The sequence below is a fragment of the Amblyraja radiata genome, chromosome 8 (genome assembly GCF_010909765.2).
Source record: "Amblyraja radiata isolate CabotCenter1 chromosome 8, sAmbRad1.1.pri, whole genome shotgun sequence".
NCBI classification, from domain to species: domain Eukaryota; kingdom Metazoa; phylum Chordata; class Chondrichthyes; order Rajiformes; family Rajidae; genus Amblyraja; species Amblyraja radiata.
This window is the reverse complement of record NC_045963.1, coordinates 18,279,451-18,307,056: the sequence shown is the minus strand read 5'-3', so window position 1 is coordinate 18,307,056 and position 27,606 is coordinate 18,279,451. Positions and strand designations below refer to the sequence as shown.

General features: G+C 44.7%; 1 protein-coding gene across 1 annotated transcript; it reads right to left on the bottom strand.

Moving 5' to 3' along the window:
• Positions 1-889: 889 nt before the first annotated feature.
• LOC116976472 (uncharacterized protein DDB_G0271670-like) lies at positions 890-27,606 on the bottom strand. Its single transcript, XM_033026365.1, has 9 exons — positions 27,015-27,606; positions 19,463-19,555; positions 17,999-18,086; positions 11,415-11,476; positions 10,205-10,354; positions 7,849-7,904; positions 7,634-7,708; positions 2,346-2,438; positions 890-1,909 (listed from the first exon to the last, which is right to left on the bottom strand). Exons 1-9 carry the CDS (start codon positions 27,604-27,606, stop codon positions 1,859-1,861), a joined length of 1,260 nt encoding a protein of 419 aa, XP_032882256.1. The 3' UTR covers positions 890-1,858.

The window sequence follows — 27,606 nt, the reverse complement described above, 5'->3', positions numbered from 1 at the left end:
TCTGCATCTACTTAGTTACACTCACTATCTGGCACGTACAGTATATGAGAGATGACTCATGAGCTTATCTATTTTCCTTACCTATATTCCTTACCTTTCTTTCAAGTGCTGCAAACTTGAGATGAAAATGCAGCAACATTAAAAAAGTAATCAACATTATCTTGAACAATTTTTTTGCAGAAGATCTGATCAGACCCTGGAGTAAATCTAAATAAAGCATTAAAATGTCATGCATGCATGCTTCAATTTTTCTCTTTCTAAAATAGCTGCAATTTGCAGATGGCAACACGTCATTTTTCAAGTTTCACAGATTACTGTCTGAATATTCAGAATGCCATCACACTAAAAAACTATTTTAAGATACTAAAATATTCTAAGGCACTTCACAAACATAATTTGGTAGCGTTATATAAACAGATATTATCATAATGACTAAAAGCTTAATCAACAAGATAGAAGGGAGGGTGAAAATAAAAGAGTTGTACATCTAGGGAGGGAATTTGTAAGTGAAGACCAGCTTAAGCCACAGTTGCCAAAGGTGGAATGGTTACATCTGGGTATGCTCAATAAGTCAGAAATGGAACATGCCACGTCTTGTAGGGTAGGAAGGCTCAAGGAAATTCCAAGATGAAAATTTCAGATTAAGATCTTGGTTAACCAGGAACCAATGTGTGTCCAAAATCCATAGAGGAGACAGACGAGGGAAGTTTGTTGAAAATGAACGCAGACAAGAATTTTGTACAACCTCATGTATACAGAGGGAAAAAAGATGAGTGGCATCTAAACAAAAGGCATCTAAAAACAAATGTGACTAAGCTAAACCAACCAGTGAGCATTATCTTTTAGGCCTAGGAATTAATTTCACAGTTGAAAATACATCAAAATAATCAGCAGTTTTCAACTTTTGTTTTTATGTAGGCATATAGATTTCCATCAGTACATGATGTCATCAACCTCATAACAGCAACTGACATGTGAGCTACCTGAACATTATATAATTAATGGAAAAGTAAAACCAAATTTCAAATCATAATCAGGAACATTTCTGATGAGTACATACATAAATCAATGAAGCATGAGAGATGCACAAGTCTAAGGAATTAATTTGTGGGTTCTATCCAGATTTACATACTATTATTCTCTTATGCACGATCGTCCACATGATAGTTAATTCCTCCTTTGTTTTTTCACCGCATAGTTTTCAAATAATCAAAATACATTCAGTGCAGGAGTCTAACTTAAAATACCTCTGTGGGGGCCAAGTGCAGTGTGTTTCTGTCCAACTGGGTGACAATGATATATTCACTTCCATAATCTTATTTTATGCCGACAATTCTCAAATTACGAGTGCAAGTATTCTATTCTTAAGGATCCGACAAGATAGTTCAATACAATATTTAAGCCTTATAGGATAGTTATCATTTAAGAAACAATATCCTATGCCTCTATCATTGAATTTTTTATTAAAATTAATGTGCCTTGCATTTTCTCAGAAACTTGGAATGTATAAAATGTTGTAAACATTGCCCAAATACGAAATTCTGTCCAACAAGGCAATTTTCCAAGCAACGTAACAATCCGAGCTCTTAAGAATTATTTTTCCAAATGGCTACTTTGGTAATAGGTTGAGAAATATCCTGAAGGATACCAGTCTTGTTTAGGTTGTTTTATGTTAAGTTTTTCAAAATCATTGTCAGATTTAAACCTTCATGGCTGGAATAGAAAAATCTCCTCCATTCGATTCTGAAGGGGTTTTCCCTGAGCTGTGCAACCAGACACAAAAGCCTTCACCGACAAAGACCATGCTGTTTAGAGCCTTCCCTTCATGGTTTAGATTTCCCAGTGATGCACATCTTCTCTACATAGCAGAGTTCAAGAATTGAAGGAGTTCGGCTCGATTTCTGTCTCGCTGTGGAAAGGAAAAAGTTATCTGTTTTAATAGATTATTAAATGGAACCATTGAGACAAAAGGAATACTTTCATTTTTCTTTAGCTGGAGAATCATTCCAGAAAGCACCAAAAAACTTAATGGCAACATGGTTTAACAGAAGGCATAGCAATTTCTTAGGATGAGTTCAAAATTTAACAACTCTTGGAGGAGACAAACAGGAACATCAAAACTTTAACAAACTGGTCCAAATTTGCACAGATGTGCCTGATGATAGTGGAACATAATTGAATATCATGAGAACTCCTAATTTAATATGATTTAAATTATATTGCAGGAAATGGATGAATTTTCCCCCCTTTCTTTTTATACTTTACACACATCAAGTAAGAGGCTGTACAGTGTTTTACAAATATTGCTTTCCTTCAAATTTTAAGAGCATAAAAAAATAACATACCTGTTTATCACCTTTGGTCTTTTTAACTTTCATTTTTATTTTCTTTCCTGTAATCGTGCTATATTTATCATTTTTGTCACGGTCTTTCAGAAACTGTAAGGAGAACATTTTTGGTAAACACAAATCCATACCCTGTAAAAATAACAATGCACAGATCGCCCTCTTGTGCCTGTAGATGAATCTGCAAATTGTTGGAATTATTCCTTTCAAATTTGTATATAATTTGGTGGAATTTAATTTTTAAACGTTAATACAAACTCAGTGGGTCAGGCAGCTTCTGTGAAGGGGTTGGACAGAACATTTCAGGTCAGGACCCCCGTACTGATAGTCAGGGAAGAGAAAGTTGGGAATGGGACCAGAAGCAAAACCTGGCAAGCAATAATGGACTAAGGTGAGGTGGGTGATTGGTGATGGGTGGAGAGAGTAACAAAACCCAATTAATAAGGAAATATTAAGGAATAAGGAAAGAGGGAATTAAATGTAAAACCAGAGTGAGGGATATGTGTGGAAGGGACAGGGAAGGTGGATAAATAGAAATATGGGACAAAGGGATGGGAGAGGGCCATACATGAGGGGAAAGGGGCAGGGTGACTGGGGTGACTGGGGTGGTGGGAAATGGTGGGAGAGATAGGTACGCTCTGGGGAGGGGTATTACTTGAAATTGAGAAATTCTATGTTCATACCACTGGGTTGCACGTTACGCAAGTAGAATATGAGATGATGCTCTTCCCATTTGCGTGAAGCCTCACTCTGGCAATGGAGGCAGCCAAGGACCAAAATTAGCAGAGGTGCGGACAGGAGATTCTGTGGCGACAGGAGGGACTCGAGGAAGGTGTGTTAGGGCTCCTCAGCCACACATATAGGGGATCTGAATGTGTGGCTGAGGAGTTGGTGCTGGGGGCAGGGATTTAGATTTCTATCTAGACCACTGGGATCTCTTCTGGGGCAGGTGTGACCTGTACAAAAGGGACGGGTTGCACCTTAATTGCAAGGGGACCGACATTCTGGCCGTCAGGTTTGCTAGTGCTACACGGGTGGTTTAAACTAAACAGTGGGGGGGTTGGAGTGAACAACGTGGAAGCGTATGCGTGCAGTTAACAGGAAAGAGAGTGTAGGAAAGGTCATGTTTAAACTAACAGGTCAGGGGGATGGGAACCAATGCAAGGAGACAGGGGGACATAAAAGGAGGACAGAAGCTAAAGGTAGAAGGGAAATAAGAAAAACTAAAAAAGAAAGCATTGCACCTTAATGCGAGGAGCATTCGTAATAAGGTGGATGAATTGAATGTGCAGTTAGTAGTTAAGGAATATGATATCATTGGAATTATGGAGACATGGCTCCAGGGTGACTAAGGCTGGGAGCTAGACATGCAAAGGGTATTCGATATTCAGTAAGGATAGACAGAAAGTAAGAGGAGGTGGGTTGGCATTGCTGGTTAAAGAGGATATAAATGAAATAGCAAGGAGAGACATTAGCTTGGATGCTGTAGAATCGGTATGGGTAGAACTGCAAAATAGCCAAGAGCAGAAAATGCTTGTTGGAGGTGTATACAGACCACCAATCAGCAGTAGGGAGGTTGGGGATAGCATCAAGCAGGAAATTAGGGATGCGTGTAGCAACGGTATAGCAGTTATCATGGGTGACTTTAATCTACATATAGATTGGGCCAACCAAATTGGCAGCAGCGCTGAGGAGGAGGATTTCCTGGAATGTATACGGGATAGTTTTTTAAACCAATATGTAGAGGAACCGACTAGAGGACAGGCCATCCAAGGCTGGGTATTGTGTAATGAGGAATGTTCTCTCGACTCTGGATCAGTTCCTGTGGACTGGAGGGTAGCCAATGTAACCCTACTTTTTAAGAAAAGAGGGAGAAGAGGAAAAAAGGGAATTATAGACCCGTAAGCCTTACATCAGTAGTGGGGAAGCTGCTGGAGTTGATTATTAAAGATGTTACAGCAGCGCATTTGGAAAGCAGTGACAGGATCGGTCAAATGCAGCATGGATTTATGAAGGGGAAATCGTGCTTGATTAATCTTCTGAAATTTTAAGGATGTAACAAGTAGAATGGATAAGTAGGGCCAGTGGATGTGGTGTATCTAGACTTTCAAAAAGCCTTTGACAAGGTCCCACACAAGAGATTAGTGTGCAAAATTAGAGCACGTGGTATTGGGGGTAGGGTATTGACATGGATAGAGAACTGGTTGGCCGACAGGAAGCAAAGAGTAGGAATTAACAGGTCCTTTTCAGAATGGCAGGCAGTGACTAGATTGGTGCCCCAAGGCTCAGTGCAGTGACCCGTTATTTACAATATATATTAACAATTTAGACGATTTAGACATCTCCAAGTTTGCGGATGACACAAAGCTGGGTGGCAATGTGAGCTGCGATGAGGATGCTATGAGGCTGCAGGGTGACTTGGATAGGATGGGTGAGTGGGCAGATGCAGTATAATGTGGATAAATGTGAGGTTATCCACTTTGGTGGCAAGAACAGGAAGGCAGATTATTATCTGAATGGTGTCAGATTAGGAAACGGGGATGTGCAAGGAGACCAGGGTGTGCTTGTACATCAGTCACTGAAAGTAAGCATGCAGATAAAGCAGGCAGTGAAGAAAGCTAATGGCATGTTGGCCTTCATTGCACGAGGATTTGAGTTTAGGAGCAAGGAGGTCCTACTCAATTGTACAGGGCCCTGGAGAGACCGCACATGTGTGCAATTTTGGTCTAATTTGAGGAAGGACATTATTGCTATTGAGCAGCGTAGGTTCACCGGGTTAATTCCCGGGATGTTGGGACTCGCACATGATGAAAGAATAGGTCGACTGGGCTTGTATTCAGTGATATTTGGAAGGATGAGGGGATCTTATAGAAACATATAACATTCTTAATTGGACAGGCTAGATGCAGGAAAAAAATTCCCAATGATGGGAGAGTCCAGAACCAGTTTACGAACAGTCACAGTTTAAGAATAAGGGGTAGGTCATTTAGGACAGATGCAGAAAAACCTCTTCACCCAGAGAGTTGTGAATCTGTGGAATTCTCTGCCACAGAAGGCAGTGGAGGCCAATTCACTGGATGTTTTCAAAAGAGAGTTAGATTTAGCTCTTAGGGCTAAAGGAATCAAGGGATATGGGGAAAAAGTAGGAACGGGGTACAGATTTTAGATGATCAGTCATGATCATATTGAATGGCAGTGCTGGCTCAAAGGGCCGAATGGCCTACTGCACCTATTTTTCTATGTTTCTAAGACTAGAAATACACAGGTCAGGAATTGTGCTGATCAAAGGTCATTGACTTGAAATGTTAACATTATTTCTCCCCACATACATGCTGGCTATCTTGTCAAAATAAACAATGACATTTGCCACAGATTTCACCTGTCAAATCTTTGCCCACGCATGTATCCTTGTATTCATTTGTAGCCCGATGACCTCTCCACAACATACTTTCTAACCTACCTTGTGTCACTTGCAAATTTAGCAACCTTAGTTTCGTCCATCTCATTTACATGAACTGCTGATTTTCTTTCAATTATTAAATTCTTAATTTTTATTAACTATTCTCGTCAAGAATGGCTAGAACAAAACTATTTGTAAGAATCGCCTCATAAGCATTCTGCAATTTTAAAAAGTTAACCTGCAGCTGAAAATAAGTAAAAGTTAACCCAAATGTAAGAGATACTTCAAAGTACATTTTTAATTTTCTTCTTTCCAACTCTGCATATTTTTCTTTCCATTTTATATTTATTGATGTTTTCCCCACTCTTACATGGATTACCTTCTTGCCCTATACTGTGCTCATCTCACATCACTTAAAAAAAAAAACACACGTCCATAAGTTTAATAACTTCCCATGTCTGAACAATGTCTTGTCCAAAATCCCTTCAGTTGTCTGCAAACAATTTATTTTTGAAATTCAAATCTATAGGAAAGTATCTGCTACAAATTGGGAATATTAAGACGACACTTGATTGTGGCTCAAAAATGCATAACTTTAAAATATTAACTGTATGTCCCACGTGTTAAACCCTTAGCCTCTTTAAAATGCTTCCTTTATGATTTTTTTGTGTGCATTGTTCTCTTAGACATTTACACATGCTCCATCACTCAATCAGGACAGATCTGCTACCAAAACTCGCATACCCATCTTCTCACCGTTATTTTTTTTCCTCCAGATTTTTAATAATCAATCTCAAATTAAATGAATTTACCCACTACTGGCCATTACACAAATCATCTTGACTATCCTCTGCAGGTGACAGAAACTTCTAACTTCGCTCCCAAAGACAAGGTTCAATTTTGAGATAATGTTCCATTGTTATCAACCAATAAAAGGGTTTTACTTAAAGTTAGATATAAGTGACTTACATTAACTCACACTTGTGTAAACAATTAATAGTAGGCAGTTCTGTTTCCAGAATGACCTGCGATATTGCAACAGGAGAAGAGCGAGGACTTCCCATCTGCTTCATATATAGAAGTGTCGCCCGGGCTTGCTGCTCTTACAGCTTTGGTCACTGTTGGTGCGACACTGGGAAGGCAAGCAACTTGCAGCAGAAAGCCGACATCTTCCACAAGGTGCACCAACCGGCCCTTCTTCACCAGCTGCCGCACTGTCAGGTTGATGCAGCTGTTGCTGCGGCTCACATTGTAGCCTCTGGCTGACAGCACTTCTTTGGAGAACATGGATAGGTGACCTTTCGGGTCAAGACCCTGTCCGAAGAAGGGTTCGGATCAGAAACATCACCTTTCCATGTTTTCCAGAGAGGCTACATGACCTGCCGAGTTGCTCCAGCATTCTGTGTTGTTTTGTGTATTAATCATCATCAGCAGTTCTTTGTTTCTACCTAGTTTTAAGGAAATTACAACTTGCATAAAATCTGATTCATGTAAGGGGTTACAGAATGCAAGTTGGGGAGTGTCTGTACATACTCAAAAAATAATATTTGATTACTGACAGGGAACAGTTATAGAATAGTACAGATTGGCATTTCAAGGTGGAATCTCTTTGCTGTGACCATGTACACCATTATTGATCTAAAAGTGTCATTTTGGGAAATATTCTACACTACTGATAACATGTAACATACCCACTGTAAGAGAGATGGCGATATATATTTTTACATCAGATGTACAAATGTTAATTAACTGCTTTAATATGTGATGTGCTTAGTTAATGGAAATTATGCAAAAGTGCCAATATCTTACTATTCTTTTTAACAAAGTGAATTAGCTGTTACGGCTTTGTTCGAAATGTTTTAAATTTATCAACTGAATGCTGAATTACCTTAGAAATCTGAACAGGCCCCGAAGATGCATTCTTTTTCTTCTTTTGCTTTTTCTTTTTCTCCTTTTTGCCTCTCTAAAATGAAGCACATTGTAGATAAAACTAAGATAATGATTTTTCATGAATTGAATTGGCAGCTATGTATTAAAATATTGTATTTAGCTCATCCGTCATTTTCTTGTAAATATTTAAAAATGAAAAATAAAATTCTTCACCTTTTTATGCTGTTTTTCTTTCTTCTTTTTTTTAATTTTTGATTTTTTCTGTGATTCTGTCAAAGCAGTTATAGGATCAGACAAAAGTAATGTGTGGTAAATTGTGTTCAATATTTAAACATGCCAACCTCTTAAAAGAAATCTGTTTAAAAAGCATCTGTTTTTTATTGTTTTGAAGGAGAATTTATCAAATTTCAATTTTTTTCTCGTTTCGTTCAAACCATTAAAAGATCATTTGCAAAACACCCAACAATGCTTCTAGAGAAAGAATTGATACAAGTGTTGATAAAAATGATAAAACACTTCTGCAAACATTTTGATTTCTGATCAAAAACTTCATAGAACATACACAAAATGCTGGAGTAACTTAGCGGGACAGGCAGCGTCTCTGGAGAGAAGGAATGGATGACGTTTCGGGTCGAGATACTTCTTCAACCTGGAGATCAGATAGGTTTAGGCGGACTGAGTGGAGGTGCACAGCGAAACGATCGCCAAGCCTGTGCTTGATCCTCCACCTCAGCTTCTTACACGCCTTTCCTTCCACTGCACTTTTTCAAGTTCTCTGATTTTTTAATTTGCACTTCTACCCGATTGCTCACTTCTTGTCCATATGGTTTGCAAAAGTTGCTGTCTTATTCAGAGATATGGATGAGAAGGAAGAGGGCCACTCAACTGCAACTGGACCCAAATGATCAGATTCACCATCAGTCTAGCTCAACACATGATCAAAATAATACATCAATCCAAATGCTGTCCAGCCTTCTTTTGCACTATGCACTCTAATCATCCTGGACATGTATCACAAAGGGACAGGATCGTCACACTGATTTGTGAGAAAATGTAGTACAAAGTTGAGCCCAAAATAAAATAAGCGATCTTCTAACATTCATATTTAATTCCTGATCAGGTCTCAGTTTCAAGCTGTTTTGGCAATGCTGCATAAATGCACAACAATGAAAAATTAAAATCTATCAACTGCAGTTTTATGTTAAGCTAATGCTCATTTCATTTTGTAATATATGGCAAAATATTGAATACTGCATATGAGCAAAGTGACATTTGTGTCCCATGTAAAAAAATATTTTCAGTATTTCCCCAAAACCTTTGAATGAGGTTATTTGAGGTTTATAAACAGAAAACTGAATATAAAAGTAAAGAATCACACAGGCTAATCATCAACTGAAGTGCAACATACAATTCTAGGAACCATGGAGAGAATAAACTTAAAGACATTAGAAAAAGAGTAGGATATTGTAAAGATGAATGAAAGATGACAAACAACCAAAAATAACAAATTACTGAGTATGGGGAACATAAATATTTTACTTGGAGAGAGACACAAAAAGTTGAAGTAACTCAGTGGAACACGCAGCATCTCTGGAGAGAAGGATTGGGTGATGTTTCGGTCGAGGATTCCAGTCTGAAGAAGGGTCTCGACCCGAAACGTCACCCATTCCTTCTCTCCAGAAGCTGAGGTACTCCAGCTTTTTGTGTCTATCTTCAGTTTAAACCAGCATCTGCAATTTTTTCCCACGCATTTTACTGGGAGGATTTGACAAGGTAGAAAATTAGAACTTTTCTCCCTTTGCTAGAATGTCTACAATAGGGAAGCATGGATTTGGGATAAGGGATCAGTTATTTAAAGTGGAGAGAAATACATTTATTTACTAGAGGTTGTAAAACTTAGGCATTCTCGAAGGCAGAGGATGCACAGTAACCATAAGTAAATTAAAGACCCAAATCAAAATGATTTTTGGGGACTGGAGGAAATAAAGGGATACATGATTGGTAACGGACAACTGATCTAAAAGATCTGTCTTGACTTTAACAAAAGGGAAAGCAACATCAGATTTGACATAAAAACAAAAAAACCACTGAAATGATTCCACAGATCAGGCTGCATCATTGGAAAGAAAATTTAACATTTCAAATAGTTGACTCTTTGTTAGGGCTGGGAAAGAGGCTAGGTTAGTTTTAATTTGCAGTGGTGGTGGTGAGGGGAGTGGAATTACATAGGACAAAGGAAACAGCACCGATAGGGTGAGACACAAAATGCTGTAGTAACTCAGCGGGTCAGGCAGCATCTCCGGAGAAACATAATAGACAACGTTTTTGGTCAGAACCCTTCTTCAGATTTGGAGGATTTGACAGGGTAGAAGAAGAAGGGTTCCGCCCCAAAGGCTCACCTATTTCTTTCCACCAGAGATGCTGCCTGACGCGCTGAGTCAGCATTGATGTGTCCATCTTCGGTATAAACCAGCATCTGCAGTTCCTTCCTCCACCCGTAGGGTGAGGTCAGGTTTGCTCTGGGATGTCAGTGTAAATTTCATCCAGGAATAATGTTTTGCATACTCACCTCTACTGCTTGATCTGTTTCGGCTTTTTGAAGACGATGAGGATGATGACAAACTTGATGATGAATTCGATGATGAGGATGACGAAGAAGTTGTTGAAGTCACAGAAGAAGATCTACTTCTACTCCGTTTCCTTTTTCTTTTATCTTTTCCTTCATAAAAGATAATTAGCATATTTAGACAATAGACAATAGGTGCAGTAGGCCATTCGGCCCTTCGAGCCAGCACCGCCATTCACTGTGATCATGGCTGATCATCTACATTCAGTACCCCGTTCCTGCCTTCTCACCATATCCTCCACTATCTTTAAGAGCTCTATCTAGCTCTCTCTTGAAAGCATCCTGAGAATTGGCCTCCACTGCCTTCTGAGGCAGAGAATTCCACAGATTCACAACTCTTTGGTGAAAAGTTTTTCCTCATCTCCGTTCTAAATGGCCTACCCCTTATTCTTGTGAATACCATTTCACAAACAATATCAGCCTTTTTATTATCATGTCAATAGTTAGAATAAAAAAAATTCCAGAAGATCTTGATCAGCTGGAATGGCTAATGGAGTTTAATGCAGAGAAGTTAGGCGAGAGGGGAAAGATTTAATATGAACCTGAGTAGCAACTTTTTCACATAGAAGATGGTGGGTATATGGAATATGCTGCCAGAAGAGGTAGTTGAGGCAGGTACTATAACGTTTAATAGACATCTGGACAGGCACATTGATAGGACAGGTTTAGAGGGATATGGAGCGAACGGGACAGAGTAGATGTGGGCATCTTGGACGGCATGGGCATGTTAAACCAAAAGGCCTGTTTCGGTGACTTTATGACTCTAATCATTAATAATTCATCTTCTAAATTTGAAGTGCTCCTATGTTTTATTTTAACAATTACTGGATGCTGATACCTAATCATTTAACCATCTACTTCCATTAACACTTGACTAAATGAGACAAATTCATTCAGCAGGTGTCCAGAACAGTATGACTCAATATCATAAAATACAATAAGCTATTGACAAGCAAGCAAACGTGCTTGAAATAAGGATTTTGTGTCATTTCCATTGAAGTATCAACAATTTGCACCAATGTGCCTTTGAACTGACAAAATGCTTAAGATGCTTCACATGACCACAGTCTAACAATTGAGGACAATCCACATAAAGAGATAGCAGGAATTAAGGCAAAAAAAAGGTCATATGGTAAGTTTTCTTTTCACCAGCCTGAGATGCTGCCAGTTCTGCTCAGATTTGAGTATTTTTCTGCTTTTATTTTGGCTATCTTGCTGTTGAATGGAAGATTGGGGATCAAAAGATTATCAAGGCCATTCATATTCCTATTTTTAGAAGCAGGCATAATCCGAAAATCTGGTGTAGATTCCGGTGAATAAATGAGAGGGAATCCTACAAAGCCAAGTTATTGAGTTTCAAGATCCTGACACCATACCTTTTAGTTTATTTAAGTGGGTCATGAAATTTCATGAAATGGCATTGGAAATTGTTTGAACTATCCTTATGTGATCAAATTAAGGTCTCCAGAGTCATAGAATGAAACAGCGTGGAAACAGGCCCTCGGGCCCAACATGCCACACCGGCCAATATGTCCAAGCTACACTAGTCCCAATTGCCCGTGTTTGGCCCATATCCCTCCAAACCTGTCCTATTTATGTGCCTGTTTAACTGTTTCTTAACGTTGGTTAACCCTACCTCAACTACCACCTCCAGTAGCTTGTTCTGTAAATTGCTCGTTCTAAGCTTTCCCCCAGTCTAGTTTCAGTCAAAAAACACTGAATCAAGCACTTGATCAACTAATCTTTATTTTAACAAATCACAATTACAGTTCCCAACACTGTACCTAACCACCGCGGGTTTGAGCCTCATATCTGCCTGATCAAACCCTCTAGGCCTCGCTCAAACAGAGACACGCCAGAAGGTCACGCAGTCCCAAGCGTTCTCAAAGAAGTTCGATGCGGGACCTCGTGGCAGCGGAATTTTATAGGTCCCGGGAACCACATGGGGGTGGTCTCTTTACAATCCAATTACCGATATCGATTAACCCCATAAATAATAGACATTTCCCTAACCCAATAATACAGCAGTTAATACATTGTATTCAAACAGGGCTTCTCACGGGAAGCAAACTTAGCAACATTTACCCTGATCTGCAAGAAACCCAGACAAGGCTCAATACCTCATCCAATCAACACTCGGCAAAGTAGAACTCTGCAACATTATTTACAATTATTTACAAGTTATATGTCTGGTTTGCAGTCATCCAACCCATTCTATGCATTTTGCACCTAATTGACAGGGTCTGCAGATGTTCTTATTCTTTTCCTGCAGCTTGTATCTAGGCTCTAGACAAACTGGCACCTCTCTGCAGCTTGCCCCAGTTCTGGAGAGAGCAATTCCAAATTGACCAAGTCTCCCAGCAGCCCTTAAGATTAAAGTCCTAGCCTCTACAATCTGCCCAGGATTAACAGTTCCATACCCCCACCACTAACTGTGAAATGTTGCCCCTCAGATTCCTATTAAATCTTTTGCTATTCTCCATAAACCTATGTCCTCTGGTCCTCGATTCATCTACTCTGGGCAAGAGACTCCGAGCATCTACCCAATCTATTACTCTCACAATTTTATACAGCTTTATAAAATCAACCCTCATCCTCATGTGCTCCAAGGAATACAGTCCCAGCCTACTCAACCTCTTCCTATAGCTCAGAGCCTCAAGTCCGAGGAACATCCTTGTAAATCTTCTCTGTACCCTTTCCAGCTTGACAACATCTTTCTAATAACATGGTGCCCAGAACTGAACACAATACTCGAAATGTGGCATCACCAACATCTTATATAACTGCAACATGACTTTTCAACTTCTATACTCTATACTGTGACTGATGAAGGACAATGTCCCAAAAGTCTTTTTGACCAACCTATCTACCTGCGACTCTACCTTCAAGAAACCATGCACCTACACTCCTAGATCCCTCTGCTCTACCACACCAGGGCTCTCAACTTTTTTTCTGTTTCCAGTCGGGCAACCTAGGCAGCTTTTTAGGTTGCCAAATGACAGCTTAGGTGGTCATTAAGACGGCTTGCATGACACGTGCGATAATGTGCTCGGACGAAGTGCGTAGTTACCAGTCGGAATTATGTTCATTGAAGCTTTCACATATTATTTCTACTTCAAATAAAGTCACAAACTAAACATATTCACCAATCAAGACATGATATATACCACAATGACATGCAGCAAAATTATAATACAGTATATACAGTATCTCAACTCTTTTTACACGTTGCAATTAATGCAATTTCTATTATTTCTTTCCGCGTTCCAAACAAAAATGTGGTTGGATTATTCAGCGTATGATCAACCTCGGTGAGACCAAGCACAGGCTTGGCGTTCGCTTCGCACAACACCTCCACTCAGTTCGCAATAACCAACCTGATCTCCCAGTGGCTCAGCACTTCAACTCCCCCTCCCATTCCGAATCTCCCCCCCCACCAACATCAGTCTGAAGAAGGATCTCGACCCGAAACGTCGCCTATTCCTTCACTCCATAGATGCTACCTCACCCGCTGATTTTCTCCAGCTTTTTTGTCTACCAACGAGATCCCACCACTGGCCACATCTTCCCATCTCCTCTCCTGTCAGCTTTCTGCAGAGACCGCTCCCTCCGTAACTCCCTGGTCAATTCGTGCCTTCCAACTCAAACCACCCCCTCTCCTGGCACTTTCGCTTGCAACCGCAGGAAATGCTACACTTGTCGCATTACCTCCCCACTTGAGTCCATTCAAGGATCCAAGCAGTCTTTCCAGGTGCGGCAGAGGTTCACCTGCACCACCTCCAACCTCATCTATTGCATCCACTGCTCTAGGTGTCAACTGCTCTACATTGGTGAGACCAAGCGTAGGCTTGACAATCGCTTCGCCCAACACCTCCGCTCGGTTCGCAATAACCAACCTGATCTCCCAGTGGCTCTGAATTTCAACTCCTCCTCCCATTCCGAATCCGACCTTTCTGTCCTGGCCCTCCTCCATGGCCAGAGTGAGGCCCACCGTAAATTGGAGGAGCAGCACCTCATATTTCGCCTGGGCAGTTTACACCCCAGCGGTATGAACATTGACTTCTCCAATTTCAGGTAGTCCCTGCTTTCTCCTCCCCTTCCCAGCTCTCCCTCAGCCCACTGTCTCCGCCTCTTCCTTTCCTCTGCACCCCCCCCCCCCCCCGGTTACTAAAAAAAAAGAAACTATCCATTTTCAGTCTTAAATCTCTAAGTGACGCTATGTCCCTCTTTACAGCTACTGTATGTTTTAATTCAGTTCAAGACTATGGGGCAGTACATTGGCCATAAGGTTGCTTCCTAAAAATGCCAGAGACCCGGAATTTATCCTGAATATGGGTGTTGTCTGTATGGAGTTGGCTTCTTTTCCCTTTGATCGCATGGGTTTTCTCTGGGTGCTCTTGATACCTTCCACATTCCAAAGGTGTGCAGGAACCTTTTTAAGACCCAACCCAAAACATATTTTCCTTTTGTCCAGAGATTCTGTCTGACCTGTTGAGTTACTCTAGCTTTTTGTGTCTATCTTCAGTTTAAGCTAGCATCTGCAGTTCCTTCCTACACATACGATACCTTACGATATAACTTTATTAATCGCAGGAGGGAAATTGTGTGTGTGGGTATATATATATTATACACACACACACACACACATATATTTATTTATTTATATATATATATATATATATATACATACACACACATAGTCATATATTTTGTTTTCTCGTTTATAACATTGTTTACAGAGTACTATGTTTACATATTCTGTTGTGCTGCTGCAAGTAAGGATTTCATTGTTCTAACTGGGACGTGAGAGAATAAAACACTCTTGACTTACGTCGCTCATGCGTGGGATAGAACTAGTGTACGGGTGATCGGTGGTCGGCATGGACTCGGTGGGCCGAAGGGCCTGTTTCCACGCTGTATCTTTAAATTAAACTAAAAACATTAAAACCAGAGGAAATCTAAAGAAGGATCTCAACCCGAAACATCATCCAATTTCTTCTATCCAGAGATGCTGGCTGCTCCATGGAATTCCCCCGCACAATTAAAGCATGGAATTGTCTTCACCCTACCATAGTTACCCAACCAGACACAACTAAATTTAAGGTAGTTCTTTTTTCCCCCAAGAACCCTTTTTTACTTAAGTCTAAGTCAAGAGTCAAGAGAGTTTTATTGTCATGTGTCCCAGATAGGGCAATGAAATTCTTGCTTGCTGCAGCACAACAGAATATGTAAACATAATACATAACAGGAGGTAAAAGTTAAGTGCGTCTATATACCATAGACCATATATATGCACAATAAATAAACAGATAAAGTGCAATAGGCCGTTATTATTCAGAGTTTGGAGTTTGGTGGTGAAGGATCCACTCCAGTTTAAATTCCATTTGGAATATTTTTGGAGGACCAGGAAACCAAGAAGCAAGAGTTACTCCAGGGAGTTACTCCAGCTCCAGGGAGTGAATCTGCGTTGGTTTTCAGTGGTCGCGGCGAGGTGGCGATCGGACAGCAATTGCGGCCAGATCTCCCACAATGCAAAGGGAGGGAGAAAGTGCCCGGCGCCGACCAGTTGTATTGTATTGTATTCAAATTTATTGTCATTGTCTCAGTTAGAGACAACAAAATGAATTTCCCTTACAGGCAGTATCATAAAAATAAATAAATAATAATAAATAATAAAACATATTAAAAATAAAATAGAATTAAAAAAAAAGCACAAACACTGAAAGTCCACGACACAACATAACACAGTGGCACCAAGGTGAGGAAGGCACCATAGTCCAGCCAGCCTCCCCTCCGTTCTTCCCAGATGTTCACTCGTGGTCGAGGCCTTCCTAGCACCCGCAGTCGCCGCCCCGGGTGGCCCGATGTTCAGGCCCTCTCGCCGGGCTGGTGGAACGCCGACGCCGAACCCCGACGGTGAACATCCTCCTCAGCGGCCCGGACCTCCCAATCAGCCGCCTCCCGCAGGCGGAGTCCGCAGCTCCCGAGCCGGGCAGAGTCGCAGGACTCCGCGCTGTCCATCAGCGCCGCCCGCGTAGGGAGCCCGCAAACCGCAGCTCCAGGATGTCGGTGCCGCAGGCCCAGCACTCCGGGCTCCAGACGGCGACCCCCGGTAAGGCATCGCCAGCCCCGTGATGTTTCAGCGCTGTCCCGCCGCTGCTGGAGCTCCGGTCGATCACGGCAGGAAAGGCCGCGCCAATCCAGTAGGTAGGCCGCTGGGGGGGGCGAGGACGCGACTCGAATAATAGTCGCGTCCTCACCAGGAAGCCGCTGAAGAACGGTATCCCCCGCACCGTACCCTCTTCCCCCACATAAAAACACAAAAAAAACACAAAAAAACACACTTTAACATAACTAAATAATGTTACAGTGGCAGTGGGCATGTGCAAGGCGACACATGCGCACAACTACGGCTGATGTGCTGGCCGTGGTTGTGCGCATGTTCAGGGGAGGATGTGCAGGCCGTGGCAGTGCGCATGTGCAAGGCGCCCGACAGTGCCGGTTGATGAGGAGCAGGTGGAGAGTGGAGAACCGGCGGCCCGGACACGGATACGGATGGCGGGCGGAGACGGAGAGTGACAGAGAGAGAGAGAGAGATAGAGAGGGGACCCAGCTCAGAGTTGAACGATAGGTGTCCCGGGTGCCTGCCAAGCCGGGCAAAATGGCACTGCATTTAGGTTGCCCGGCGGGACTTTAGGTGGCCATTGGCACCTGGGCAGCCGTTAATTTCGAGCCCTGCACACTCCCCAGAGTCCTGCCATTCACTGTGTAGGTCCTGCCCATGCTAGACTTCCAAAATACAACACCTCTCATTTCTCTATTAAATTCCATCAACCACTCCTCAGCCGACCTGGCCAATCGATCAAGATCCTGCTGCAATTTTTCACAACCATCTTCACTGGTCTGGTCTGCCCCAACAGACTGGTCTGCCCCAACAGCTGCTGACAACGTTCTACCGCTGCACCACAGAGAGCATACTAACGTATGGCATCTCTGTGTGGTATCTCAGCTGCACGGAGGCGGAGAGGAGAGCTCTTCAGCGCGTCGTCAACAGAGCGCAGAGGATCATCGGGACAGAGCTACCAGCCTTGGAGGGCATCTACCACACGCGGTGCCTCAGGAAGGCCCTCAGCATCCATAAGGACTCATCACACCCCTGCCACGGTCTGTTTCAACTACTTCCCTCCGGCAGACGTTACAAGGCCTTCTACGCCCGAACCTCCAGACTCAGGAACAGTTTCATCCCAAGAGCTATAGCGGCTCTGAACCGGCCCTAATGAGTGCCCCCCCACCCACCCCCTTTGGACAGTCTCCCTCAGATGGTCACGTCAATCAATTCAGCTTGTTTATTTATGTATTGTATTTATTTACCTTTCTTGTACATCAGTGGAGCTGCACACTAAATCTCGTTGCACTGACGTGCAATGACAATAAAAGATATATTATTATTATTATTATTATTACTATCTACAAAACCACCCATTTTGTACCATCAGTAAACTTACTAATCTTGCCATGCACGTTCTCATCCAAATCATTGATATAGATGACAAACTGTGACAGGTCCAGCACCGAAACCTGGGCCACTACACTAGTTAGTCACAGGCTTCTACTATCTTCCATAAAGCCAATTTTCTAACCATTCAGCCATCTCTCCTTGGATCCCAAGCGATCTAATCTTCCAGAACAGCCTACCATGCGGAACCTTATCTCTAGCATTAACAGAACAACCAGTACCTGTGTCTCTTCTTTTTTCTTCCATTGAGGATGTGCTTGGGTTCTGCTTTATCTTTCTGCTGCTCTCCATCCGATCTTCCATGATAAACTACAGAAATTATGTTATTAATAAATCTTCACATAAATTGGAACTTCACAATTTGAGTACAAAATGCACCAGCACAATATTCCACAATGCACAGCAGCAGCTTTGCAAAACAGGGATTCTGTGCGAATTTCAGACATCAAGCCACCTACAGAGCAGACTGAACATGGAGACACAAGGAGCTGTAGGTACTGGAATTTTAAGCAAAACACAATGTGCTGGAGTAACTCAGTAGGTCAGTCAGCATCTGTGGAGGGGTCACAACCCAATACTTTCCATTCCCTCCACAGATGCTGCCTGACCCGTTGAGTTACTCTAACACTTTGTATTTGTATTTGAATAGATCACTTCAACAGGGCCAAGATCATTTGAATGCACAAACCAGTACACTTTAGAGTACTGTTATGATCACTCTCTCCATCCTCTGCACGGCATTGATCTTTTTTTGATAATGCAGTTGCAATGTACTTTACCTACACCAATGTTTTTGACATAGCAAGATGCTATGGCCACAGACCTGTCTACTGCAGCTGAGTGAAATTTGTGGGGGTTGCGCAGGAGAGCGAGTGACTGTGTGCGAGAGAGTGGGCGAGTGTGAGTTGCTCTGCGAGTGAGTGGGTGTGATTGTGTCTGTGTGAGTCAAAGTGAGTGTCTGTGTGTGAGTGTGTCTGTGTGTGAATGTGATTGAGTGGGGGAGTGTGCCTGTGTATGAGTGTGTCTGTCTCAATGAGGGGTGTGACTGAGTGGGTGAGTGACTGTGAGAGAGTGAGTGTTTGTGTGAGTGAGTGTGTCTGTGTGAGAGTGAGTTTCTGTGTGAGTGAGGGTCTATGTGTGTGGGTCTTTGTGTGTGTGTGACTGAGTGAGGGTCTGTCTGTGTGTGAGAGTGAGTGTTTCTGTGTGTGTGTGAGAGAGAGCGAGGGTCTGTATGTGTGTGTGTGAGAGCCCTCGGCCCAACTTGCCCACACCGGCCAACATGTCCCAGCTACCCTAGTCACACCTGTATGTGTATGTGTGTGACTGAGTGAGGGTCTGTCTGTGTGTGAGTGAGTGTTTCTGTGTGTGTGACTGAGTGTGTGTGTGTGAGAGAGTGAGTGTTTCTGTGTGAGGGTATGTCTGTGTGAGAGAGAGTGAGGAGAGGGGACCCTCTGGCCTCCAGGGAGAGGCGCCATCACGCACCACCTCTACCGAGGGCCCGGTTCTCGGCCCAGGCCGCCGGATTGCACCAGGGGCCGAGGCTCTGGCCTAGCACCTTCCACAGAGAGTCGGACCGGCCGTGTCGGGGGGGGAAAGGATCGGAGGGAGGATCGCGGTTTTCCCCCACCCCGACTCAGGCGCGTCCGGACGGTGCCCCCGCCCTCGGTTACCCGTCCCCTTCCTACCGGCCGCAGCCACTCTCCGGCCGGCGGCGCCACCGCCCGCACTGCTGCGGGGCCTGTGACCACTGGGGGCGGGGCGGAGCGGAGCGGAGGCGCCTGCCAATCACCCGGGACGGGGCCTCGTGTACGGGGACGCCCACCCCTGAGGCGGGGCCTGCGATCACTGGCGGGTGGGTTGTCAATCATCAGGGGGGCGGAGCCACATGTGGTCGTCGCTGGGCGGGGCTTGCGATCACTGGCGGATGGGTTGTCAATCATCAGGGGGGCGGAGCCACCTGTGGTCGTCGGTGGGCGGGGCTTGCGATCACTGGCGGGTGGGTTGTCAATCACTTGGGGGCGGAGCCACGTGTGGTCATCGGTGGGCGGGCCTGCGATGACTGGCGGGTAGGTTGTCAATCACCTGGGGACGGAGCCACGTGTGGTCATCGGTGGGCGGGGCTTGTGATCACTGGCGGGTGGGTTGTCAATCATCAGGGGGCGGGGCCCACATGTGGTAATCGGTGGGCGGGGCTTGTGATCACTGACGGACTGTCAATCACCTGGGGGCGGAGCCTGAGGTCGCTAGGAGCGGAGCTTGCGATCAAAGATCCTATAGCGGAGCAAGATGGGTTACTCTCACGCAAACGTGAGCGAGTCGGGTCGGGTCAGGTCAGGGTCGGGTCAGGGTCAGGTAGGCTCAGGTTACTAAAATGGGCGTGGAAAAATGCCCATGATCCCCTCCATAGCGTACTACACGTCAGCCCAAAGATGCTCCGCTATAGGATCTTTGCGTCAGCCCATTGCATTTCGCAGGAGTAGCATATCTTGCTCCGCTATAAGATCTTTGCTTGCGATCAAAGATCTTTGGTCGGCGCCATCATTGATCACTGCGCCGGGCCGGGTCGGGTCGGGTGTCTCCGCTGTCGCTGGGCCTCTCTCCAGCCGCCGACCCAGGCCCCAGCCGCGGGATGTTGTGTTGGATGTGATGGAGATGGCTTTCTTCCCCTTTTCTTTGACTGCCTGTGAGGTTTCCCCAAGACCAGAGGCTTCCCTGTGGTAACAGGCTCAATGGACAAGAACAGACAGGGGGAGGCAGCAGCTTCCTCCTCTCTGATAATCTGTGCTGGGAGTTTGTTGGTGGGTCCCGGGCAACCTGTCACAGAGTCATAGAGTGATACAGTGTGGGAACAGGCCCCTCGGCCCAACTTGCCCACACCGGCCAACATGTCCCAGCTACCCTAGTCACACCTGTATGTGTGTGTGAGACTGAGTGAGGGTCTGTCTGTGTGTGAGTGAGTGTTTCTGTGTGTGTGTGAGAGCGAGGGTCTGTCTGTGTGTGAGAGTCAGTGAGGGGGTCTGTCTGTGTGTGAGAGTCAGTGAGGGGGTCTGTCTGTGTGACTGAGTGTGTGTGTGAGAGAGAGAGAGAGTGAGGGTGTGTCTGTGTGAGAGTGACTGCCCGTGTAGTCACACCTGCCCGTGTTTGGTTCATATCCCTCCAAACCCATCCTATCCATGTACCTGTTTAACGTGTTTCTTAAACGTCTGGATAGTCCCTGCCTCAACTACCTCCTCTGGCAGCTTGATCCATACGTCCACCATCCTTTGTGTGAAAATGTTATCCTTCAGATTCGTATTAAATCTTTTCTCCTTTACCTTGAACATATGTCGTCTGGTCCTCGATTCTCTTACTCTGGACAAGAGATTCTGTGCAGGGACAAGATGGCAGCGTCTGTTTTTTTTTCCTTTTTGTTAAGTGTATATCTTGGTTTTAGTTTGTATATTATTTTTAGCTGTGTGTATGTGGGGGGGGGGGGGACTTGTAATCTCTTCCCTGTAGGGAGGCCCGACTTTTTCCTTGTCGAGTCTCCGTTGTCGTTGGGGCCTAACATCGTGGAGCCGGCGGAATCGACCTGGTGCTCCAGTCGCTGGGCCTGCGGACACCATCGTGGAGCTGGCCGACTTCGGACTGCGGAGAGCTGTGGTGGCGCGCGGCTGCGACCCGACCGGAGCTCGGAGGCTTTGGCTGCAGGTCCTGTGGACGGTAACATCGGCAGCTCGCGGGTCCCTGGTGGGAGGCCGTTTTTCGGAGCCCCTGCAAGGGCAAACTTCGCCCGCCCAATCGAGGGGTTTAAATTGAGCCGGAGCGGGGCCTTACATCGCCCAGCGCGGCTTTAACGGCCGCGGGACTTACCATCGCCCGCCGGGGGCTCTATCATTTAACATCAGGAGCCTCGATCAGCTCGATGCAGTAGTTTGGCTGCTTGACTGCGGGAGAGGAATGGGGAAGAGATACGACTTTTGCCTTCCATCACAGTGAGGAGGTGTTTGGGGATTCACTGTGATGGATGTTTGTGTGTAATTGTGTGTTTTGTTTTTTTTGTTTGTATTATGACTGCAGAAACGTAATTTTGTTTGAACTTATGATCAAATGACAATAAACTATTCTGATTCTGATCTAACAGATAGAGCAGCCATAGAGCTGTCAAACCAAAACACTGGTCCACACTCTCCATGCTGGCCAGAGTGCAACCATGAGTGCAACCTCATCTCAATCTCTGAAAACTGAGTCATAGGCTGTTCATAGTTGCTGGAGTACCATTGGAGAACAAGGGTTGGAAGCAGGTTTGCAGTCCACTAGCACACAGCAATGGGGTGGTGAGAGTTTGGTGCCAAATTCCTGGTGCCTCCAACAATGCAGTGTACGGCAGCAGGGAGGTTTCTCCTCATGTTCCTGGCACAGCAATGCTGACAGTAACACATCACTCTATATAATGTTATCATGACCCTCTTGCGTGCTTTCTCTTTCCATGCAAATTGGAGGAACAGCTCCTCATATTTCGCTTACAACCTAGCGGGTAGACACAAAATGCTGGAGTAACAGCGGGACAGGCAGCATCTATGGAGAGAAGGAATGGGCAATGTTTTGAATCCAGACCCTTCAGACTTTGTTTCTCCCTTTGATTTAAACCAGCATCTGCAGTTCTTTCCTGCACATTACAACCCAGCGGTATGAACAAGTAACTCTTGCATTCCTCTTCCCCTTGCTCCCCAACCTTAGTTAGTTGTCCTACCAGTAGTCCTACCTGGTCCGCTGGTTGTATCCCCTTGTTATCATACCTTCCCCAAGCATTATGGGCTCCACCTTTCCTGGGGTCATCTGTAGCTGGCCCTGATTTGTTCTAGCCTTTTCTCGCCTCTAGTTTATCTGCCCCCCCCCCCCCACTACTTTCAGTCTGAAGAAGGGTTCTGACCCACCTCCTTTTCTCCAGACTTGCTGCCTGATCCTCTGAGTTACTCCAGCATTTTGTGTCTCCTCTCTTTTACTGCTCTTTCATACGTGCTCTCATTCTTGGTTACATGTCCAAAACTCCACGCAAGGTACAAGCTTGAAATGAGAATGAAGCTGGAAACTCTTCCCACAATTTGCATCAGGGAATATGGTGGATAGTCATTTCAGAATCGGAATAATGCCGCAGGGAACTTCAGCCAGTGTACCGGGCCAAACCATCTTTAGCCACTTTATCTGTTTTATTTATCATGATGTTAGAAGAAGGATTATTTGATGATGATTTCGCAGATTCAATTTCTTCTAAAATGATTTTTCAAAGGGAGTTCAATCAATGGAATGGTATACCTCATTCTCCTGCATTGCCAAGCCCGTCTGCAATTAGAAAGCAAGAGACAGGAGGGAATTGGAATAATGTAGGTGAGTGCAGTTTCAACAACACTGAAGGGGTTGGAAACCACCCAAATCAATGCCACATCTTTGATCTGCACACCGTCCAGCAAAGTCAAAATACACTCTTCTTCACTGGGAATAGACTGTGCTTGCAGTGACTACCTTCTACAAACTAACTCCAGCACCTTTATAATAAACATTGACGGTAGACCTTTGGAAACATCAACATGGATCTCTCCATGTAAGTTCCTCTTCCGGACAAGCACCATACTGATTTGGAAATATATTGCTGTTTCTTAACTTGCTGGTAGTTTCCTGGAATGCATTATCTAGCAGCATTGCAAAATGTTCATCATAGTATCCAAATAGTAGTTTGCACCAGTTTCCCAAGGACATTCAGGGTGGGTGCTTATTTCCGATCATGCTGGACAACAGCATTAATCCATTTGGGAACCGCTATCATTTTACCAAAGCCAGACTAAGCAGACTTGGTAAATCATTTATTTAGTAGGGGAGTTAATTATTTGTGATCTCTGTGTGCAATATTGTAACAGAGTGATACAGCGTGGAAACAGGTCCTTCAGCCCAGTTTGCCCACACCGACCAACATATCTCAGTCCCACCTGCCCGCATTTGGTACATATCCCTCCAAACCTGTCCTATCGATGTACCTGTCCAACTGTTTCTTAAACATTGCGATAGTCCCTGCCTCAACAACTTAATCTGGCAGCTTGTTCCATACCCCCACCACCCTTTGTGTGAAAAAGTTACCGCTCAGATTACGATTAAATCGTTTCCCCTTCACCATAAACCTACGCCCTCTGGTCCTTGATTCACCTACTCTGGGCAACAGCGTTGCCATCAATTCAGCTTTTATGGATCATTCTGCTTTTAGACACATTAAAGTTATATTGCATGTCGACACACTATTTGAAATGGTTTGTCTTCCAACTAGAAGAAAAGTGGACAAATCCAATATCGTCATCCCAAAATTCCTAATCCTTGTTCATGCTACCCTTTTATTGATTTCCACTTTGTCCTCCCGTACTGACATCATGAGCTATGGTCACTGTCTGACAGGAAAGCAGTGTGACTCACAGACAGGGCCGGCCTTAAGCTGATTGGACCGATTGCTCCCAATTGGGCCCCGCGCCAGAGTAATCTACTCTCGGCTCGGGTAGATCTACCCCGGGTGGCGGGGGGAGAGAGGGGCGGAGAGAGTGTAGGGGGGTGGAGGGGGAAGAAAGGGGTAGTCGGGGAGGGGGCTATGAGGGAGAAGGGGGAAAGGGGGAGATTGGTCGTTCCCTCATGATCCCGGGGCAGCGCTGTCACCCCTCCAGTCGCCGTGCTTCACGCACACAGCCCCGACAATACAGGGAGGGCCGGGCTGGGGGTTGGAGCAACATTTACAAACCTCAGCCTCAGCTCACACCCGTCCGCCCGGACCCCGGCATCCGCTCCCGCCGCAGGCCCTCTCCCTCCCTTCTCTCCTTCCCTTCTTCCCTCCCTCCCTTCTCTCCTTCCCTCCCTCCCTCTCTCTTTTCCCTTATCTCATTCGCTCCATCCCTTCTTTCGCTCCTTCCCTCCCTCCTTTCTCTACTTCCCTCCCTCCCTTCTGTCCTTCCTCCCTTCACTCCCTCCCTCCCTCCCCTCCTTCCCTCCCACACACACATCACGCACAGACAATTAACACACACAACTAAGTTAGGATGGGGTAGAAGCCCAAAGGGTAGGATGGGGCTGAAGCCCAAAATGTAATGCCTGGGCTGGTTTTTCACCAATGGTTATTGGTTTTCCAGGATCTATTTAATTAAATTACTTTTTTTTCCATTTCACAGTCACTAAAACAAGTGGTATTGTAACTATGTACTTTTCAGAGATGATCTAAACATTTTGTTTGTTACTTGTAGATTTACATGTATGCAATTTTATATTAAAATGTAGCTTAGATCTGTTTGGTCCATTAAGTCGCAGGCATTTTTTAAGCGCACATTTTGATTACTTTCCTTTCTACCATAGAGATATAAAGTCTATAATTGACTTTAATTATATTTCTATGAATCTACAGACCTTGGCTGGGAACCTGGCGCTCACCAAAATTGTTCCCAATTGGGCCTCGCACCTCCTAAGGCCGGCCCTCCTCACAGAGACAATGAGGACTGAACGAGATCTTGGAAAGATCCATGCTGATAACACTTCTCCAACCTTGTTTGTTCAGCAGAAGCCAGTACAATAACCAAGTTAGTAGAGCTGCTGTCAGTGACCCAGGTTTGATCCCAACCTTCGCTGCTGTCTGTGTGGATAGGCTGCTCCAAATTCCTCCCACTTTCCAAAGAAGTGCAGGTTAATTAGCCATTTGGATTTGTCCCTAGTATGTACGAGTGGCAGAATATGTGGGGAGTTGATGGGAATGTGGGGAGACCAAAATATAAGATAAATGTAAATGGGTACATGATGGTCACTTGGTGGGCCTGTATTTCTGCTGTATGATTCCATGACCTCTCTTAACAGCATCAGCTGTTTGTCACATCGCTTGTATGAAATCCAGCCGTGGATGAGTCTTTCTCCAGTGAATGTAGAGGACATTGAAGCAATTACTTTGAGCCCCTATCACAATCTTCCTGAACTCTCCAGTTCTCCTACTCCAACTATGTCTGCTCTACCACTAACAATAATGACTTCACTACTTTTCTCCGATTTAGTATTCTGCCAGGAACCTTTTCAGGCTGTAAAGACAACTGCTTGATTTAATTCAATTCAATTCAGTTTTATTTGTCATATGTAGGTTAACACATGGTCAACGGTACAATGAAATGTGTTTGACAAGACAACGGGTCACTTCAGCAATAATATTACATGGATAAAATAAGATAAAAATGACGTTGGTAAGGTAAAAAGACAATAATAAAATAATCAACATATATGATGTGAAATGTGTTTTTGAGTTCAGAAGCCTGATGGCCTGATGATAAAAACTGTTCTTAAGTCTGGTGGTACATGCAGCCCTGCTCCTGTATCGTCTGCCTGACGGTAACAAGGAAAACAGTCTGCGCGCTGAGTAGCTGTGGTCCTTGATGATGCTGTGTGCCTTCCGCAGGCACCGCCGGTGGAAAATGTTGTGAATGGCCGGGAGACAGTTACCAATGATGTGCTGTGCCGCCTTCACCACTGTCTGTAGTGATTTGCGGCTGTGGGCAGAACAGTTCCCGTACCAGACTGTGATGCAGCCCGTCAGCAGACTCTCAATGGTGCAACTGTAGAAGTTTGTGAGGATGCTGGCGTTCATGCCAAACTTCCTCAATCTTCTCAGGAAAAAGAGCCGCTGGCGGGCTTTCTTTGTTATTGTGCCCGTGTGCAATGTCCAAGAGAGGTCCTCAGTGATGTGCACACCGAGGAACTTGAAGCTGCTGACCCTTTCAACCTCAGCATCACCGATGTGGATGGGGAGGTTCCACTCACCTGCTGTCTCCTGTAGTCCACGATCATCTCTTTAGTTTTGCTGACATTGAGAGAGAGGTTATTTTCCTGGCACCAGCTGTTTAGTGCCTTTACCTCCTCTCTATAGGCCATCTCATTGTTGTCTGTGATGAGGCCCAGGATGGTCGTGTCATCTGCAAACTTTAAGATGATGTTGGAGCTGTGCTTAGCAGTACAGTCGTGCATGAACAGGGAGTACAGGAGAGGACTGAGCACACAGCCCTGTGGTGCGCCTGTGTTGAGGATCAGTGAGGAAGAGGTGTGGCTGCCAATTCTCACCACCTAGGGCCTGCCCGTCAGGAAGTCGAATATCCAGCCGCAGATGGAGGTCTCCAGTCCAAGATCAAGGAGCTTGGGGACGGGTTTTGGGGGAATGACAGTGTTGAATGCCGAGCTGTAGTAAATAAAGAGCATTCTCACATATGTAGTTCCCTTTGTCCAGGTTGGTGAGCGCAGTGTGTGTTGTCATGGCGATGGCATCTTCCGTGGCCCTGTTTGGTCTATATGCAAGCTGAAGAGGGTCCAAGGTGTCAGGGAGAGAGGAGCACATGTGAGTTTTGACGAGTCGCTCAAAGCACTTCATGATGACTGATGTCAGTCCTACAGGACGGTAGTCATTTAAACAGGAGGTTAATGGTTTCTTTGGAACAGGAACAATGATGGATGCTTTGAAGGGAGTGGGAACCACAGACTGACTCAGGGAGAGATTGAAGATGTTGATGAACACCTCTGCCAGTTGCTCAGCGCACTCCCTGAGAGCCCGCCCTGGAATACCACCCGGCCCTGGAGCTTTGCGGTCATTGACCTTTTTGAAGGACCGCCTCACGTCTGCTGTTTGTAGGGTCAGTGTGGTAGTCCCCCTGCACACCTGTGGACTCATGGTGGGCTCTGTGTTGTCTGCATCGAACCGGGCGTAAATGGTGTTAATGGTGTCCGGGAGTGATGCGTTAGGTTGAACAGTGCTCCAGTTTTTCCCTTTGTAGTTTGTGATGCAGCGGAATCCACTCCACAT